We start from the raw sequence: 19681 nt of genomic DNA, 5'->3' as shown, positions 1-19681 counted from the left end.
CAGTCATGGGGTCCCTCTGCTCTGACTGTACGGGCCCTACAGTCATCATTCCTGACCTCTAAGCCAGGTTCAGGGCAGTTGTCTGGCTTGATCCAGGGCTCTGTTGAAGTGGCACAAAGTTGTCTCCAACCCAGTTTTGCTTCTCAGAATTGTATGGCTCTTCAACTACATTATGTGGTTCAGGGACTGATCCAAGGGCAGTCCTGTCATTCCACATGGGCAACTTCTGGCTTTTCTGCTCGGTTCCTTTCCCTGCATTCTAAGCAGCCTTGGAAGGAGTAGCGTTAGTAAGCTTTAATTCAAAGAATAAGAAGCTCAGTATTGGTATTGTTAATGCATAATGTGCTTAATAAAACATTAAGGAAGGGCATACGCAAAGCTCTGGCTAAATGAGGGCCATCTTCAGGGCTGACCTTGATTGTCAGGTTATTTGCCTCAATGTCCCTTCCACCAGCTGAAAGGGGAAAGATAATTTTAAAACCCTATAATAAAGGTGAAGGGATGACATTGGAGCTGTGAAGATACTGTGGTTCTTTGGGAATGGAAGTAGGGTAAATGCACCACTGGTGGTCTCTATAAAAAATATAGTTACTGTCAAGGCCAGTTGCAGCATTGCTTTAAATGGAAGGAATTGCACAGCTGCTGCAGCATGCCATGGGCAAGTTTATTTGTGTGGGTCTGATACGGGGAAGGGGAGAGACACTCATGTAAATCCATTTGGTAAATCCAGCAATGGGTAATATGGTCAGGAAACTATATTTATTTTCGCTAAAGTAGATTGACCTATTACAAGGTTAATCAACTTGGTGAGATAAAGGATTAAAGTGAAATAAAGTTTGACCATGCAGTATTAATAGTAAGCAATAAAAATATAAAGGACAGTTTTAATGTTTTCATAATATTGGAAAATAAAGACAGTGAACTATGGCAAACAACTGTCACTGAAGATGGATGGACAAGACATATTTAAATAGTTGAAATGTTAAGTCACTGCCAAGGGCCACTGAAGAACTGGAAGAAAAGTAGATGTATAGGAAGAACGTACTAACCTCAGAATAAAAATTCCTCGAGAAGCTGGAGAAGGTGGCTCAGCAATAAGACTAAGCAGAACAATATTAAGTAGGATTTTCATTTAATGTTGATAATTATGCCAAAGCAATTCAAAAATTGAAGGACTGGCTCATTTTATAACTAGAAGGGATATTGCTTTATATTCCATTTTGTGTAAGTATTATGGTGAAATGAAGTGAGTATTTAACAGAGTAGTACTGACCACAATTTAATAATGGTCCGAATTTCAAGTACTTTATGGAATTAAGCAATACATATGGTTAAATTAGAGTGTAGGCAGACCAAATTAAATAAAAAGAAGAATACATTAAGAAACAGAGTAGTGTCAGTGTTTATTCTGGGGAAGAATTAGAGAAGAAAATTGGCCAACATGTTGAGATAGTAAAGTTCATTCAAAGGGAGCAAAAACAATTACAAAAGCTCACTGGAGACTTTAAAACGAATGCAGCTGAGTCACTTAGTTTGAATCAGGAATAGTAATCTAGAAACACAGAAAGCAGAAGAAAGCAGAATCCTGAAGAGATTCATGATAATACATAAAACAAACAAACAAACAAAAAATGCAGTATGTAAACAAATGCAACAGTGAAAAACACTCATAAATGGAAAAATGAATTGTTAATTCGTTCATCAGGACACCAAAATAATGAATCAAAAGATGGTATGAGAGCTCTGCTCTTGGAGAGCAAAAGTTTGCTCTGGATTCTTTGAGAGTTTTTAATGTTTCGAAGGACGATAGGAAACCTCTGAAATAGCATCAGCCTCTTCTTGTGTCTTATGAACCTTTTTTGCATGAATGGAAAAACAAAGTGAGTAGATCCCTTTGAAAGGGATCTTGGTGCGGAAGACATTTTGAAAGGGATCACTTGGTGCAGAAGACATTTTGGTTTTGTGGAAGGCCCGGAATAGATTTAGCTCTGCCCTTTTTATTCCAAACAGATTTTGTATGTAGACTGAATTGTATCCTCTACCCTTAGCTGCTCTCAACCCCCAAGCCGGGTATATTCAGTCATCTGTCTTTGCAACACTTTTTTTTTTTTTTAATAAATGGGGAAATAATTTATAAAAATAACTTTGTATGGATCATCATTGGCTTAACCACAATTACGTGGTAATGCCTAATTTTTATTTGATCCTTGTGTGATATATCCACTTTTCCCCGTGATACAGGGACTCCAGCCCTGAGCTATACACTCAAGACTGTGTTCTGTCCTGCTACGTGGCTGTGGTCACCATGACCATCTTGGCTGATGGTACAGGTGCTGCTCTGCTGCTCTACACTTCTGGTACCCCTGTTTCTGCCTCCACCACCAGTAAAGGAAGCAAACGAGCACCAGTAGTGGTGGTGGCAGAAACTGTGGTGACAGAAGAAAAATGTGGTTTTATTATTATTTTTTTTTCCTAAATTTGAACCAAAAATTAAATAAATAAATTGGTATGTTTTTGTGCTTAATAGAGCCATAACAAGTCAGTCTCCTCCACCTCCCCTTTTGGCCCTTTTCCTGTTACTTAACCTTTCTTGGATGAGCTTGTTGATCCTACACTGCTTGTTTTCTGCATCCTTGGCTGCAACCCAGGGATGGCTGAGCCCTGCTCTTCTTTCATGTGCGAGGTTGTTAACATCACTGAGAGTGCTGGGCTCTTTCCTGTTACTGTGCATCTGCCATGAAAGGATCTTATAAACTAAATCCCATAAGGATTAAGGATTTTCTGCCTTTCCATCCAACACTTTTCTTGTTAATTCCATCGTTTCAGTGGCTACTGCAACTGAAGGAGAAGCCAGGCAACTTAGAAAAGCTAGTGACAGAGCCCTTATGCATTGGGATTATCTGGGAAAGTTCACAGGGAGTTTTCTTTCACCAATTCTAAGGTTCAGTGTTCACCAATTACAAGATGTAGGATACAACTGACTGTTTCTGGTCTGACTATCAAGAAGGAAACTTTCTTGGTCATTGTCATTATAAGCTTAATTCTATGAGGGAAACTTCACCTAAATTACTGCAGGTGCAGATGGAAGAAGGAAGAATAAGACTAAAGTAATTCATCAAATTCATCAGGACTCCTGGCCTCCTCCATAGGACTGGTTTTTTGTTTGTTTTTTTTTTTTTTTTTTTTGGTATGAGAGCAGTATGGGATAAGGGACAGTTGAGCACAGACAGAATTAGACTAAAAAATCTTGATGTCAAATGCCAAAGATAAATTCTGCTCAAAATTAAAATGGAGACAGCTAGAGTATCTAGGAGAACACCGGCTACTAGTATGTAATTTTATTTTTCATATTTGCATTTCAAGATTTGGTAAGGGACAGCAATCAATAAGACCAAATAGGATTATTTGTAGACATTAATAATAATAAACATGAGAATCTGAAGTTATAAATGCAGCAGTGGTCATGTATAAAAATTAAATAGATAAAAAAGTACAAAATAGCGATAGTTTACATCCACAGCAATATGAAAAATATGTGATCAGTGTATCAATACTAAAATTATTGTGCTGTCAGTTATCTGTAGGAGAGGTAACAGTTTAGAAATAGCAGGTGACTGAAAACCTACCATATTAATTCCAATGCTTGTAAAGATTTCTAGGAAAGTAGCTGCAAATAGCATGCTTGAAAGCCTTAGGTTGTGGTATTAAAATTAAACATGTATTTTATGAAGTGAAGCTTTATGAATCTATGACTGCATTGAAAGTTATATGAAGTCAGATGTGTCACTGGCTTAGGCAGAGTAAAAGATGTACCAATGGACTGAATATAGTTGACTCACATTGCTGATGAGCGTAGGATCTTTAATGTAATTTATGTATTCCATTAGTAAAATGGATTATTGACTAATCAGTGAGTAGTAACTTGAAGTCTGAGTTTAAATCGGGTGTTCTTTTGTAGAGTAGGGCTCAGTTTGAGTACTGAATACAAGAAAAAACACTTAAGAAATAAAACCTTAAAATGTAGCAAAAAAGGTTACTAAATCACTCTTGAGGTGCTGGTCACAAAATTCAGTGTGTTCTTTTACTTTAAACTAAGTACCCCAATTATAGGCTTTGAAAGGATCTTGTTTTCAAAATGTGCCATATATGTTTTCTCTCAAAATCAGTATCTTGTTAGGTAAAATAAAATGAATAAAAAACCACTGATTTCTTTTAGGTAATTGTCCAAGATATTGGAATAATAATAATAATAATAATAATAAATTAAAAAGTTTTGTTAAAATTTATTAAACTTCTGGTGGGAGGAGTTGACTGCCATTTTTATAGTTTAAAAATCAACTTTTTAAGGCTGCTGTTTTTTTCTTCCAGACCACTTTCTCACATTCATTTCATGGCAATGTTTTTTCTCTACTTCTGAAGTCAAAGTGTGTAGTTAATGAAAGTTTGAGGGGAAAAAAAAATTAATAATAGTACTAATAATAATCCAAATAAAGTTTGATACAATATCTGTAATGTCACCTCTAGTTACACCTGGATAAGTCGTGGTTGCTTTGGGTTCTGTATTTAGAAAGACATATAAATATATTAAGTTTAGGTCTTTGTCTTTGCATCTCCCAGTTGCATCCAACTAAGTAATCTGAGTGAGGTGCACTGTTAATGCACTATTAAATAAATGGGCATGGATATTTAGGAGTATACATTTGAATTTAAAAAATATATAGATATGTGTATATAGATGCATGTCTACATACATGTTTTGTCCAACTTCTGTGTTTAGTTATTAGCTCTGCCCGATGAGTTGCTTCATTTTTGCTTTCAGAATGTCTGAAATGGAGCTGAATGAAAAGATATTCTGAAACTGTGTGAAGAGTACAGAAAATAATGATGTCCAAGCCAGATAATAGATGTAGCAAGTTTGGGGAGAGCTGAAGTGTTTGAGGTGTTGTCTGAGGTGGTAATAGAAGACAGTGAGTGTTGGATGAGTAATTATGGAGGTGGGAGAAAAGAGGGAAGCAATAAATCAGGTTGAGACTGGAAGAGGTGTTTTATTATGTATGATTGTGTGTGAACCAATGATTAAGACAAAGAACCTCTCTGGGCTTTCAGGCTGTGCTTGTCAGTGTGGAAGCTACTTGTGTTACTCTGCCGTTAACTGTAAATATTGTGGCTTTGTTCAGGTGCTTTGGATCTTTTGATAAATAGCTTCTTAAATGCTCAAACATTAATGCAGTGATGTGTTATTAACATGGGTATTGTACCTGTGCACTTTAATGTTTTAAGCTACATAGAAAAAGAAAGGCCCAGTGGAAGAAGTATAAGGATCAGAGAAATATGGGAGTTGGTACTGTTGTACCCGATACAGCCTCTTCCTGACAATTCAGTAGCATTATTTTTTATCTTGTGGTGAAAGAGCAAGTTCTTGGTCTCAAAACAATTTTTAAACATAAGGATTTGCCCCTCAAATACATTTCTTTTGCTCTCATCACTGCATTATTACCTCTCACAGACAGATCCGCTAGGGGAAAGATCTGCCACAGAAGATTAAACCTAAATATTTTGAGAGTTTTCCTGCACCTTCAGATTGTTCATAAACTACCAAAGTGATATACACTTGACTCACAGAGCACTGTTCAAATGGACCTCGTCTGTGTCCTGCCCTACGGAGCCTCTCCGTGGACTTCTGCTTGCTGCAGGTTCAGCAATAATGAGCCTTGCAAGGGCAAGAGGTAGCTCTTGCTTTTAACTCTGAGCAGTAAGTCCAGGTACAGCATGAACTCACCACCAGAGAACGGCTTGCAGTACTGCTCTCCCTTATCACACTGGTTTTAAGCATTAGGAAATATTTTCTCCTGTACATCAACACTGAATTCAGCCAAGTGAGGTAGAAAATAAATAAGGGAATTGCCAGGCTCAATCTGACTTTGGTTTACCTGGTGCAGCACCGGTCTGTGGCACAGAGCAGCCCCACATGTTCCAGAAGAAATTAGTACAGCCCTGAGTATAGACATTTTTCTAATTTTGTATTAACTATTATAATTCTGGATATCCTTATCTATGTAAGCAACCAACCTGTCTTTGAATGTTTTGGCTACAAGGGCAGCTTGTGGCAGTAACTTCAGCAGCTGAAATGACAAGTGCAGTGAAAAAAAAATATATTTCCTTTATCTTTGTTTTTGATTCTTCCCCCATTTTCTTAGGGAAAAAAAATAATAAAAAAAAAATTATCACATTCTGTGTCCAGGAGCACACAAAGATCCCCATTCTCATTTTGTAGAATGTGTGCTATTTTTGACTCTAATTGTCACCCCCTTTCTAAGATAAAAGATCTCAATTTTTTCAATAGCTCATCTTATTAAAGTTTTCCTAGTCATTCTTGTTACTTTCACCCACTTCTCAATACCCTACAGTTCAGCAGCTGCCCTACTGAGAGCAATGCTGTGCTCTGACTTCTGGATGACACAAGCTACCGGTTAATAAATTGGCATATTTTTTTCCTGTATGGTACTGTATCCTTTTCCTCCTGCATCTTAGTACCACAATTTTCTTTGATCCTAACTTCAAATTATGTAAAAATGTTGGGTAAGGGTTTAAAAAAAATAAAAAAATCCGTATCTCTTGCCTGAGCTGACACAGGGAATTAGGGAATTTAAAACTTGGCAATGTTATGAATGGGTGAGATCTTCTTCTTTGCTTTACATCACATTCTGACAACACAATATCTGACTTTGCCTTTTTCTACTCATTTTCCTACTAGGACAGACCTCTTTAGCGTTCCTCATTTAGTCCTGGCTTGGACTTGAGTTACCTGGAAAGTACTGTGCTGTCAGTAGATTTCCTCAGCTCTGCTCAACCTCTCTTTTCACTGTACTTACAAATGTATTAAACCAGTGCAGACACAGGTCTGCCTATTAGCCTTCAGAGATTCTGCACCTTGACATTTCATCTCTAACCTTTGTTTCCCATCTCTTAGTTCTTGAGCCAATTCATGTTTTCTTTATCACAATACGAGCAGCAGTTTTGTTTTGTTTTGTTTTTGCATCCGTCTGTATCACAAATGCATTCAGCCCTTGTAGCAGCTTTTGATTTGAATTCCTTTGTGCGAAATATATATATATGTATATATAAAAAACAACAAAACAACCCTCTACAAAACTTCCAGACACCACACTTCAGCATTTTGCTGCCTGTTCATGTGAAGCGCTTGTTTAAACAAGTGGCATTAAATATGCTTTTAGTTGTGTACTGTGCAGCCTACAGCTCCAAGCGGGGGGCTGCGTGGCGGACCAAACACAGAGGCATGGAAGGGGTGGTCTGAAGATCATTAAAAGACTGCACACATATTTATTGCTGGTCGTTTTCTCCTGTCTCACCTTGCTCAAAATGCTCATGGGCTTGGCATGGTCCCCAAGCAAATTTGACAGCCTTGGTGGAATGCGTAAATTCTCTGCTCCCTTCTGGCCTGCAGCTCCAAATGCTCCTGATTTGCTTTTCCTTCCCTTGGACCGTGCACCGCTGTGGATCTTTGAGGTTTTCAGAGCCTCTTAGTAGTGCACAGGAGCCATTTAGCAGAGGGCTTGATTGATATCTTTAGTGGCTTTTTCTCAAAGAGAGTAAAAGCTGCTCTATCAAAATTGGATGAATTATTTTTTTTACCTTATGGAGACGGTGGAGCCCTGGCTGGGAAATTGCTTTTTTGGCTTGTGTCAAGCACTGGAGGGAAGCACTGATGACAGGAGCTTACCAGTGACTCTCGAGCTTAAGGAGACCACTTTCCTCCCAGCACCTTGTTTTATGGTTTTCCACGACCTCGTCCCAGCTCCTCCATATCTCCTGCAGGATGGCTCATACCCAGAGAAGCCCCTGGAGTCAGAGCTGTTCCAGGGCTCTAGATACCCTAAAGCCATATATAAACCAGTGCTGTATATAAGACCCTCAAAAAAAGTTGGCTGCTTGGACTCTGCCCCCTGTAACATCTTCACAATTAGCTCCTCCTTTTCCTTTTTTAACTGAAATTTTGAAAATGTCCTTAAAGATGGTGATGGGGTGAAATGGCAGGAGAGAGATGGACCAGAAGCAGGTGCACAAGGCAAGAGGATGGGAAGGGTGGGAAGCAAGAAAGGAGAGGAGAGCACCTGAGAGCTTGCAAAGCCTAACAGAAGGACCAACAGCAGCAAATGCCAGGGGAGAGAGGAAGACATTCAGATCCCCTGTTGTGGGGTGAGTGACAGGAGAGTACCTCATTATTATAATTATTTGCAACCCCTTTTAGCAGGGAAGAACTGTCTGGCAGTGCCATTTATTCCCAAGCATTCTTCCCTAATAATACCCTTAATACGGCTTGTTCCATCGCTTTTGTGAGAGGCATGTTTTTCATCTTCAAACTCAATTTCATTTATTAGAGACTTCACCATGTGTGACACAGTGTGCACACAGCAAGTGCAGCAAGGATTCATTTTAATTATTATGTATTACCAGGAGGTACAGTGTGTTTGTGCCGGTGGGCGAAAGGGCGAGGAGGGGGTGTTATCTATTTTGTTTCTGTGTCACGTATCACAACTGTAAGGTGATGGGGCTTTCTGAATTGCATTTTAAATTTGGATCTGGACATTTGTTGGCTGTCAGTGCTCCATGCCAGCCGTAGCGAAGGGAGAAAGTCTCCAACCAGCGTGTACCCGTGTGGCTGCAATAAATAGTCCAAGATAACAGACACCTCTCTCAAGTTTTTGTTAGAAAGTCAGCCAGAGGACTCTACTCTGGGCAGTGACTAATGATATTTGAATGCTGCTCTTTACGCAAGTGTGATAACATATATATTTTTTTCAAACCCCAATGACTTTGCGGTAAAAGAAATCAAAATATCATTTTAGCTGGATCTTCAGATAAGGAACAGAAGGTGGGCTTGGGAAGCATGTTTTCTAAGCTGACTCTAACCTTATTAATTTTTTTCCAACTGGAAACTTTTCCCATCCTTCTACACAGAATTGCAGAGGGCTTTCAACACTGCAACTTTCTGCTAAGTGGTGTGACATAGGTATGGAAGGTGTAAGATGGAGTATAATTTTAATTAGAATTAATTGTCTTGTAGAGGAATTTTATGGGAAGTTTGGCTTTTTTTTTTTTTTCTTTTGTTTGCCTGACAGGTGGAGCCATTGTGAATTATTTGCTGTATTAGAACTGCCTGGTGTGGAAGAGAGCAATGTGGAAACCTGAAAGACTGGCAAACTGGAGAAAGCATAGAATAAAACAGCAGAAAAGATGAGCAGTTAGAAGAATTTATTTTAGAAGGAAGGCGATGCAAAAATCTATAGGATTTTTTGTATTTGCTCACTGCATACAGCTGTAACCCTAAAACTAGGGTCATCACCTTTGCTGGTGGTGGAGAAGGGCAGACATTACCCCACTCCATAGTCACTATGCTCTGTTCTGTGGGCTCAGTGTCAGATCTAAAGACAACCATCAGTAGTGTACCAAATAATAATGTAACATATAGCAGCTGTGTAATATTTGTTATCAACCCTTTCCTCAAAACAGTTAGGGGAATAGACTAGAGGAACTTCTTGGTACAACATTTATGTTAATGCTTGATAAAGCCTATGCCAAGAGATGCTATCCGTAGTAGATGGAGGTAAACCTCTACTCTCCCTAACTGTTTTTAGTACCAGTTGCAATGAGGTTATGGCAGCATGAGCTTCATCACCCCAGTACACAGCAATTAATGGTGCTTGAGCCACCTTGGCTGAAGCAGTTGCCAGTTTCACGTTTCCCTTTGTAGGTAGACAAAACTCTGTAAGAAGGTAATAAGCTGCTTGTGAGCACTCACTTTTACGGGTTTGATTTGTTGAACTCAGCACCTCTAAAATGCAAGCCAAGGAAGACAACACCAACACAGTGGTTCATAGTGCACCTATTTATTGGCAGCAGAACCAATGTAGTAATACTATGTTAGGAGCAATGGGAATTACGGGGTCTTAGTATGTTTTTATAAGGCTCAGAGTTGATACAAATGTGCATATGTTTTGGAGAAGATAGCATCTGGTTGTTGGAAAACATGTTTCTATTGAATTTTTGACTGCTAAGTGCTGACAGGAAATGTTCTGTATTATTTAAAAATAGATGTTTATCTGGCACCAATAGAGTAAATAATGTGCGGCCAAGAAGAAACAGATACTAAGCGAGTGTTATTCTGATAATTTATTTTATTATTTTAATATAACCAAGTAGTGCTGGAAATTCCTGTAAGAAACTTCCTAAAAAATATAATACTGACTATAACTCTAAAATCAATATTTTAGTATAGCTGGAAGGGAAAAAAAAAAACAAAACAGCAACACAGTTTTCCTTTGGAGAAAATGACATGTTGGATATACTTTATTTACACATAAGCAAGTGTGAAAATGTTATTGTTTTGGCTTGATTTTACTTCAAACTGAAAAAAAAATATATAAAATATATGTATCTATACTATGGAGGTTGTCAGTTTTATTTTCCTATTGTGTTCTCCATTGACATGCAGAAACTTTTCCATGATAAAGCTAACAAAACAAAACAAAGATTAGTTTGAATCTTCCAAGACAATGAAAAAGTCATGTTTTCATAAGGCGTTTATCAGTCCAAGCAGTCTGCCTTTCAGAGATAAACATCTACTGCAAATGAAAAAGGAGTTTTTTTGTTTTTTTGTTCACGTTAGAGTTAAGTGATAGAAAGCTGCGGCCACAGGCTAATATGATACCAAGGTGGTTTGTTCTTAAGAGCAAGAGAGATGACTGCTTGCTTCTTAAAGACCTCTGATTGCATGGCATGTTTGATCGAAATCCAAACCAACTTGCTTTGAATGACAAATTGATTGTTGTGTGCGTGTTTGATAATAGAGCAATTTGTCCCCTCAGGCATAATACTCTAATCCCCCCTTCATTTATCAGTAGGGAATCAGTAATTCAGCTCTTCTTCAGGAAGTTTGGCACAGTAGCGGTGATGCTCCATTGCACAGTTGCAGATCCCGTGGTGAAGATACCAATCCTAGCCGCGTCTACACACTGATTCCTCAGCATGCATTTCATATCGCTCTTCGGCACCAACTGTATTGCTTGTTTTAGAAATGTAAATGTTTAAGTCACAACATAATTTTGTGTCTTCTTGAGGTTTTAAATGTCTTGTTTGCACACACACTTTTGCTTTGATCCTCACTTCTGTGCTCTGACTCTGTTCTCATCTTCTGGTTCAGCTGAGCAGGAGGTGTTGCTTTGGTCTTCAGGGCTTCAGTCATACCTTGAAGAAATTGGTCAATGTATAGTGACAGATCTGTGGTCCTCCTAGTCCTAGCATTTTTGGTATGAAACGTTGCAATTCTTAAGGAGCTGTGCATGTTTGCAAAGTTCAAGGTATCCTGTGTAGCCATACCACTTATCAGCAAGGTGCAGAACCTCTGTGGTTGTTTGTCTGTCTCTTATTTCATGGAAGTGCTCTGTTTCCTCCATATCACAGAGGGTTTGTGTCACTTACTGTATATATCCCAAATAAGATACCATCTATTCCGAGAACGGTAGAAGTGTTTCACCAGCAGAAGTGCAGGGTGAAAAGAGATATAAAAGCCTGCATCCCTCCTGCTTTTCTGGTGATTTTTCACAGCTCCTTAACCATATTGATCACTGTGGTGTTGCTATCAGTCAAGATGTTTCTGTCAAAAGCCCAAATGTCCGGCAAAGCTGAAAAGCATACAGTCTGAGCAGGATATATGCGCTGATAACTTGTGAACACCATCACGTGCCCTCATAACCACAAAGCTCATGGACAGTAATTCCTTCTTGGCATGCAGCAGGGCAGGGCTTTTCCCCTGCTCGCAGCTTACTGAGAAAGCCACAGCACATCTGTTCAGTGGCTTGAGCCATTGAGCATTCTTTGCATAGCCTGACTCGATAAGCTGTCACTCTTGATTTTTAAAGCATTTCACAACAGGGGGTTAGGTTAACCTATAATGAAGAACCTCTTCAGAGCATCATCTGCAGAGGCCCCTTTGCTCGCAAACAGATGTTGTGTAAGGCTGCCACCATCATGTCTTGTGTCAACAGGGAATCCATCCTCGCTGCTGCAACAAAACACAACAGTGTACCCACCCTCCCTCAGTCAGCTGCTGGCCTCTGTTTTGCATTTATGATGTTTCTAGATCAATGCTTTTATCCTTTCTTCTATGCTGCCATTCAGATTTTAGAGATTCTCCTTAGAACATCTCTTCTTTTCAGGCTCTCTCTTGAAAACTGATTTTGCTTATCCTTTTGAGATGTTGGCCTCCTGTTCTGTTTCTCTGAATTTTAGACCATTTGTTGTCTGGGGATAGGAGAGGGAGTGTGTACAGAAAGGCTCTCATTATCCTGGGGATGCTAATTTCCTTAAGTCTCATTGATAGTCAACAAGGGAATGATGCAGAGCACTTAAATTTAGCGTGCTCCTCTGAGTCTCCCTCGAGAAGTGTCTGTCTCTCTCCATTGGCATTACAGATGACTGCATTGATAAATATTTGTCTTTATGAATACTCCCATGTTTGTCTGATCTTTAACGGTGCACATTTTTCCATTTCTTTTGATTTATAGTGTGTATTTTCTATCCTAACCAGAATTCACCAGGCTGGGGGAATAACACTGTGTCAGTGTTATTACATTTTGACTCATATCAAAGTTGCATTTTTAACCTATGAGTCATGATTTGTTATCACAAACTTTAATTAATATGTATATCATCAACACAGAGTCCTAATGGACAAACTTATGGATTAGTTTCAGTAGGCATTGCTATACTGAATCCATTAACATCGTTTGTATTTACAGCAGCCACATGGCTAGATGATGTTTCCTTCAAACTTTGCTCAAAGCCCTACTGCCACCCTATTGCATCGGTCAGGTTTGGATTATAAGCACCAAATGTTTAAAGAGCTTTGAAAAATATCTTTGTTTTTACAATTCATAAAAATTAAAATTATCAAAACAAAGCAAAATATGCCATTCTTTTCTCAATTACTGTGCCAGTTGAATATGTTAGTTGGTGAATAATATTTGTGAATGTTATCACTCCCAGAATGTACTTGTTAAAAAGCTGTTTCTCTAATTCTGTTGCAGTTAACTACTTCATAAAAAATGGTACAGAAGATGTATTACTGTGTGGCAATAGCACTGATGCTGGGTAAGTAATTTAAATGGCTTCCCTTCTGTTTGTGTTCTTGTTGTTGTTACATTTCCTTCATTTTTTTCCACTTTTCACCTTTATGAAGTAGATATTTCAAATTCCTTGTTTCAGTAGTAATAGGAGAGAGTAATGCTTAGAGACTGCAAATATTTCATTTTCTTACAATGCAGACAGCAAGGAAATCACAAATAATTCCTGTGTTATAATAGTTTACTGGTCTGCACAAAGGACTTCGTTCATAGCCCTACCACCCATAGAAGCTAATGATTCCTTCTGCATCCAGTCCTCAGGGTCTAAGTGCATTGTCTGGGTGTATGATTTTATTTGATAGGTTCTTGTGATCTTAATGGAAATGGAAGAGTTGGTCTGGGATGGTGAGAGATGGATCTTGTGTGGGCAGAGGAGATTAAAAAGCATGCAGAGACTGTAGGGTGTTTGAAGTTGTATGACAAAGAAGAATAGAGACCTTAGTATGGTGGGATGAATTAGCTTTTGATCTAAATATGAGGGAATAGTTGAACCAAGGAGGTGGATGACCTAGGTCAAGTGAGGAGAGGAGGTGAGGTGATGTACTTTTGGAGGAGAAGGGTGTTATGAGCTGGTAGAACTAATTGTGGAAGACTTAAAAAAAAAAAAAAAAAGGAAGATATAATCTAATCTTGCTTGTGTACAGGACAGTGAGAAAAGCCATGGGGTCCTGGAGAGAGATGCTTTACTTTCTGCCACTATCTGTATCTGCATTTGCATAAAACAAAGGGAAAGCTGAAGTGTCAGCCTTCCCTCTGCGTGTCTTGTGTGTCTGATCTGTATTGCCAGTCTAATTTAGACTGTAAACTCCTTGGGCACAGGGCCATGCTTTCCTCTTTGTTTGTTCCAAGGAAGGTACAATGTCAGCATTCATTAATTAAGTGCTTTGTTGATTGTAATACATTGCATTTATCCAGGCTCAGGCTGGACTCCAAGACTATTGGGATATTTCCTGGGGATCCCAGGATTTGGCAGTCTATCTACACTGGTGTACTTCAGCCTTTTGTAAGCAATAGACAATAATATTGAGCAAGAAATGTTCTGCACCATAGCAATATTGTGTCTCTGCTATACCTTGCACAGAGTTCCTGTCTGTCATCCTCTACTGTTATTTAAACACATGGAGATAATTAGGCACGATCCTAAGGCCTCAAGGGACCTGCAAAGTTTTGTATTCCCACCTGTTAGGACAGAGACCATCATTCACAGTCCAACGTACCCAACCAAGCAGGACTCCTTTTCCTTAATCCTTCAATAATCAAAGCCAAGAGTAAGTAGGTTCAACAGTAAAAGAGCTGATCTGAATAGGCGAGACATTTGGGGATAGTTTGCACCACAGAATCAGGGAAGGTGAGTGAAAAATGAGTGGATGGATCAGATCATGGTCCTCCTCTCTATCAGCAATGAAATTAATGACAAGGGCCTAAATAGGGAACCTGGCAAGAGAGAGAGTAGGAGAAAACAGTTGGCAAGACTGTGTCTGAATGTTCACAGCATTTTTGGAGTTTGTTTCTGCCCTTACTCTGAAATAGCTTGAATTTATTAGCCTCCGGGGTGTGCTGAGGACCCAGAGGAAATGCAGGGAAGGGTGGTGTCATGTGTGCACTCCTGGAGGGATTTGTTGTTACAGTGAGGGATATCTGTGCTGTGGCTGGGATATTAAATCTCAAGGTAATTGACAAAACCATTTTAGTGCATTTTAAAAGCATGTTAATGACACTCTGAGGTTTGGCTGGTTGCTGTTATTATAGAAGAATAAAAAAAAAAATCTAAATAAATCTACTATGGCAATTATTAGGTGATGAGACTCAGATGGTCTGATGTAAGAGAGTTTAGTGATGGAGACTGCAACCTGAGCTGGAGCAGCAGGCCAAAATCAGCAGGGAAATGATCATCAGTGGATGCTATATCACAGACAACCTAATTATCTCTAAGGTGGGGGCTTTATTACATTACTAGGAGGGACTGTTTTCTGAACAAGCACCCAAACTGCCAATAAAGCAGGAGGTAATGGATCTAGCTAATATTGATTCTGGTTCAGAAGGGATTTGAATAAATGGATGTCACTCAGATGCAGCAAACATGTCTCCAGTACAATACCTGGCAGATGGAAGAAAAAATCTTGGTTTATGTTTTAAGGTATGTTCAAGCAACCTTGAGGAGTTATGTTAAAAATCACTTTGCATAGATGTAGCAGGAAGGCTGGGGAGAAGGCATGTTTCTTGGTTGGACAAGGACTAACCTGTCTGTGGGGTTTCCCATGTGATGCCTTAGAAACTTTACCCAGGATGTCTGAAATTTTATTTTTATTCATTTAATCAGATTGAAATTGTGTTGTGTTTGTATTTGTTATCCAACTGCATTTTTCACCATGATGTGCTGCTAGACTTTTATTTGTATTTAAGAGGAATAAAGAGTACAATGGAAACAAAAAGTAATGTTTGGAGTAGAGAGAAAATCAAATGATTGTGATCAAAGATGTTCTTTGGCTCAGAGTGAACGTTTGTGACGCGTGCTTGGTGTTTCACAACAAGCACATTCAGAGCACGACATTAATGGAAAAATCCTCTGCTCTGAGATGTGTCACAGATTGGTCAGACACTGGAAGTGGTGCTATAGCAGTAAGGCTCTTTTAATTAAAAAAAAAAAAAAGTGTAGCGTATTTGCAGAATTATTTATGTTTTTAGATGCGTTTCGGGGTTAATTTGGTACTTTTAGATATGGCTACACTGGGATTTGTCCAAGTTGGTTCCCCTTGCAATTTCAGCTTCTTATATTTGATTTGGTTAAAATAAATGGAGAAAGCTCAACTACTTTTATTTTCAAGAGGATTACAAATTCTTCTATAAACCTGCCTTTCAATTTAATTCCCAGACTAGCATCTCATCCAATTTTGAACACCTTATTTTAAGCCCTGAGGAAGATCCAGTAAAGATCTGGTACAAGGATGAAATAGCTGGAAGATCTTGGCTAGGATCAGAATGTGAAAGCTGCTCCAGCCTTCATGAAATCCAGCTTTAGCATCAAGGGGACTATGGTTTGTAAGGTCTGCAGAACATGTGACTGAGCTGCCTTATGGGGCAGCAAACAGCACCATACACTGCCAGCACAGGCATCGTGGGCCTTTTGGAGGCATCTATTTCACATTGTAAAAGTGGCCCCTGAGGTCAAATCTGCCACATACGCGCAGATGGGTACAGTGATAGAACCAATGGCTAAACCCATCGGTGGACCAAAGTTTTAGAGTGTGCTGAGGAACCCACAGTACGTGGCACATTTTGTGCCTGCCCCCAGGTGATGGCACATGGTCAACATGGGGCAAAATGGTTGTTTTGGGGAGTCGTGATCCCACATTCAGCTCCAGCATGGCATCCTGCCTGAGCTCATCAGCAGCACCTCTACCAGGCATCGTCATGCTGTGATCACCAGACCAAATCTCCCAGTGAATGAGCTGTGGGAAGCATTATATGTCATGCTGCACCATCCTGCCTTGTGCCATCCATGCAATTACAGCGTGTTCCTTCTCAATGATTATTAACCATTCATTTTAATGAGATGCCCAATACCATGGAGCCCTGTTTCCCACGGGGCAAAGATTTATGGGGGCTGCCGCAGTTTGGGATTATCAGTCCATGAAAAAGGAAGATACATTTCAGCTCCAAAGCAGTTCCACTTTTATGCTGTTGTAATTTCACAGGGACATTTTTCTATCTTAGACTGCTGTTTTGTCTTCCTTCTCTGCCTGAAGGTTTGGAAGAGCAATAGAAACAGCAAAGAAATTTGTCCATTAGGGAAAAGAGAAATGGACAAGATGCTATCAATGTACAAAGTAAACAAGCAGAAAAAGAGAAACTTATCTTTGTTCTTTTCACTTTTTCACTTGCAACTACTATAGGGAGATGGTTTTTCAGACAAACGCGTATGTTTTAAGTCAATTGTGTCCCCTCTGGGTCTCAAGGCCAGACTGTGTTTTATTTTTTATTTTTATTTCTTTGTCCTTTCACATGACTTGTCCTATATACTCGGCTTGTGGGCAGGAACAGTCTACGAGATCATACAGACAATGAAAGTACATTTGCATCGTGTTTGTACGGATATTACCAAAAAGACTAGTGAACAGGAAGGAAAAGCAGCCAGTAAAGCTACTTCAGGATGTAACAAGAAAGCACCTTTGGCAACTGCATCCTAGTAACTGTTGCTATAGAAACTTTACCTACCTTTATCCTCGCTATGACCTTGATTTTTCTTAACAGCTTACATTAAAATAATGTACAGAGTGGGTCAAGATTCTACATGGTTTGGTAAATTCAGCTGTCACCGAGCTGATTGCTTCTAAGGGATGTAGGAAGGACCATGCAGTGTAATGCTCCTCAAAGTTTTTTAACAAGTCCTAACAGTTTCTAAAGTATCATCAAAGTAAAACTGTTTCCTGTTGTGTTATGTCATTTTACTACGGAAATTAATACCAGCACATAAAATTGCATTGGATGCCTGTTTTCACAGTTTCCATGAATACCGAAAGCAACGCTTCTATGGTAGGTTCTCCAAGCCAACATGCTGTCAGCATACTCATTACAGCATGTACAGTGATGGAGTGCTTTGATCTCTGAGCTGTAATAACATTCCTTTGCCTTTATGCATCCTCCATGGGGTGATTTAAAGTCCCTTGCAAGGGCTTATCACAACCCTTAAGGGTGGAGAAGAAACATGCACCATACCAAGGAGCACTGTGACTACAGATACTTCCCATGCTTCCTCCAGCTCTATCTTGTCTTGCACAATCCAGTGCTGCAGCTTTTGCTCAGCCCTTGGCAGACAGAGAGCCTGGAACCACATATATATGTCCACCAGAATAGTATCTCCAACAGTGTGGTCTCCCACAGCTCTCAGTCCCCAAAGTACAAGTAGACGTGGCCAGTAACACAAGCCCAGCTGCGCTGAAAATTGAGGAAGTGCAGCAGAGAATAATGTACCCACTTGGTTCTTTTATTCTGCCGCTGGCCATTAGGTCTGCTGCAGCTCTGAGTTGCATGAATTTAAGTAAGCCTGTGTTATTATTATTGCTATTATTATAATTACTTGCTGTCTTAAGATCTGAAGGCCCCAGATTCAGGCATTGTTTTGTTGGCTGCTGGACAAATACAGTAAGAAGAGCCCCCTTCTCCTGAAGGGTTTGTGTTTAAGAGGCACCAACTTGAACAGGTTGGGGTGAAGATAGTGCTCAGGTGCCTCCACTGCATGTATGTTCTCCTGGGGAGAGACAAGAAAGGGGAATGTCACAAGGAACAGATAGTCAAGGTGATCTCTGGATAACCGGGTTTGCCAGGCAGGTGCAGTCTGGCAGCCTGTGTTTAACTTGTTATGTGAATGGACCCATCACAGCAAATGGGCTCCTGGCCAGCTTTAGAGTGTGTCTGTGGGACTGGTGTCCTCGTAATGCTCACCACGTTCAGTCTGATGGGGTGTAGCTGGATGACAGGTGGGAAAGGCTGGAAAAGCTGGTGGAGTGAGGAAGGGGATACAGTTCCCAAATGCGACTCCTTTCAGAAGTGATAATATTTTGTAAAGAATAAAGTCTATTGTTTAGGCTGCCAAAGCTGATAACCTAATTACACCCCGATTTAGTAAGCAATATCAATGACCTTATTACAAACCTTCAGGCTGTACAGCGTGCCTTGCATGAATTTAACTAGATTCTGATGTAAATCACATAGACTTTTCCATTTACTCCTTGTTGGTTACAGTGACATCAGAATGAGGATGGCTTGCTCCTGGTGAGAAAGCCTCTCACTTGAGTATAAGAAACACCACAAGACAGGTATATCACTTGAAAGATGCTGCAGAGGCCATCGGGGATAACTTTATGTGCTATACAGCCTTCAGGTCAGCAGTAGAAGTCTTCACTCCTGGGGATCAGTTGTGTATTTGGAAGGTCATGTCTGCGGTTAAACAGCAGCAGTAGGATTAAATCTAAATCCACTCAGTTCTTAAGGATGGGTAATATTATCTATTAGTCAAAGTTGTAATAAGCTCATCAACCACATGAGAGAAGCAGACTGACTGTGGGCTACTGTCTTCATTAAACAGTAATCTGTCATTGTGTTTATGATGATAGATTGCTTTGCATTTTGATTGATGGGTCAGGCAGAAGACCCAGTGTCTGGCCACTAGATTGATTGAGAATGATAGTTTGCCTTCCTTGTTGGAACATGAAGTATAAAAAAGTCATCCTGGAGCACAGGGAGTTCTTCCTCTTGCTTGCGTGTCTGCATGAAGGGTCTGACATAGCCTGAAACCAGTGGTTTTCCATCTGTCTGAACAAGTAGCCAGTGGAGAGGCTGAAACAGTCTGTGGGTGCAAGTCAGTGGCATACAGAGAGGCCAGTGGGTGCTCTGAGCCTGCGAGCAAGCCTGCTCACTTGTGCCTCCTTCCCTTTGCTTCTCCAGTTTCAGCACTTGGTCAGTGTTGCTCTTTATTCTGA

General features: G+C 39.8%; 1 protein-coding gene across 2 annotated transcripts in view; it reads left to right on the top strand.

Annotated features, from left to right (window-relative positions):
* SCN5A (sodium voltage-gated channel alpha subunit 5) overlaps positions 1 to 19681 on the top strand; it is a 207351-nt gene that overhangs the window by 64449 nt on the left and 123221 nt on the right. For both annotated transcript variants that reach the window (XM_072033864.1, XM_072033865.1), the window contains exon 8: positions 13107 to 13170. In XM_072033864.1, coding sequence (XP_071889965.1) covers positions 13107 to 13170 — 64 coding nt within the window. The remainder of the gene's footprint in view (positions 1 to 13106; positions 13171 to 19681) is intronic.

Source organism: Anas platyrhynchos, chromosome 2 (assembly GCF_047663525.1).
Source record: "Anas platyrhynchos isolate ZD024472 breed Pekin duck chromosome 2, IASCAAS_PekinDuck_T2T, whole genome shotgun sequence".
In the NCBI taxonomy this organism is placed as follows: Eukaryota; Metazoa; Chordata; class Aves; order Anseriformes; family Anatidae; genus Anas; species Anas platyrhynchos.
The sequence above is the reverse complement of the archived record's forward strand: the minus strand, read 5'-3'. Positions and strand labels throughout refer to the sequence as shown.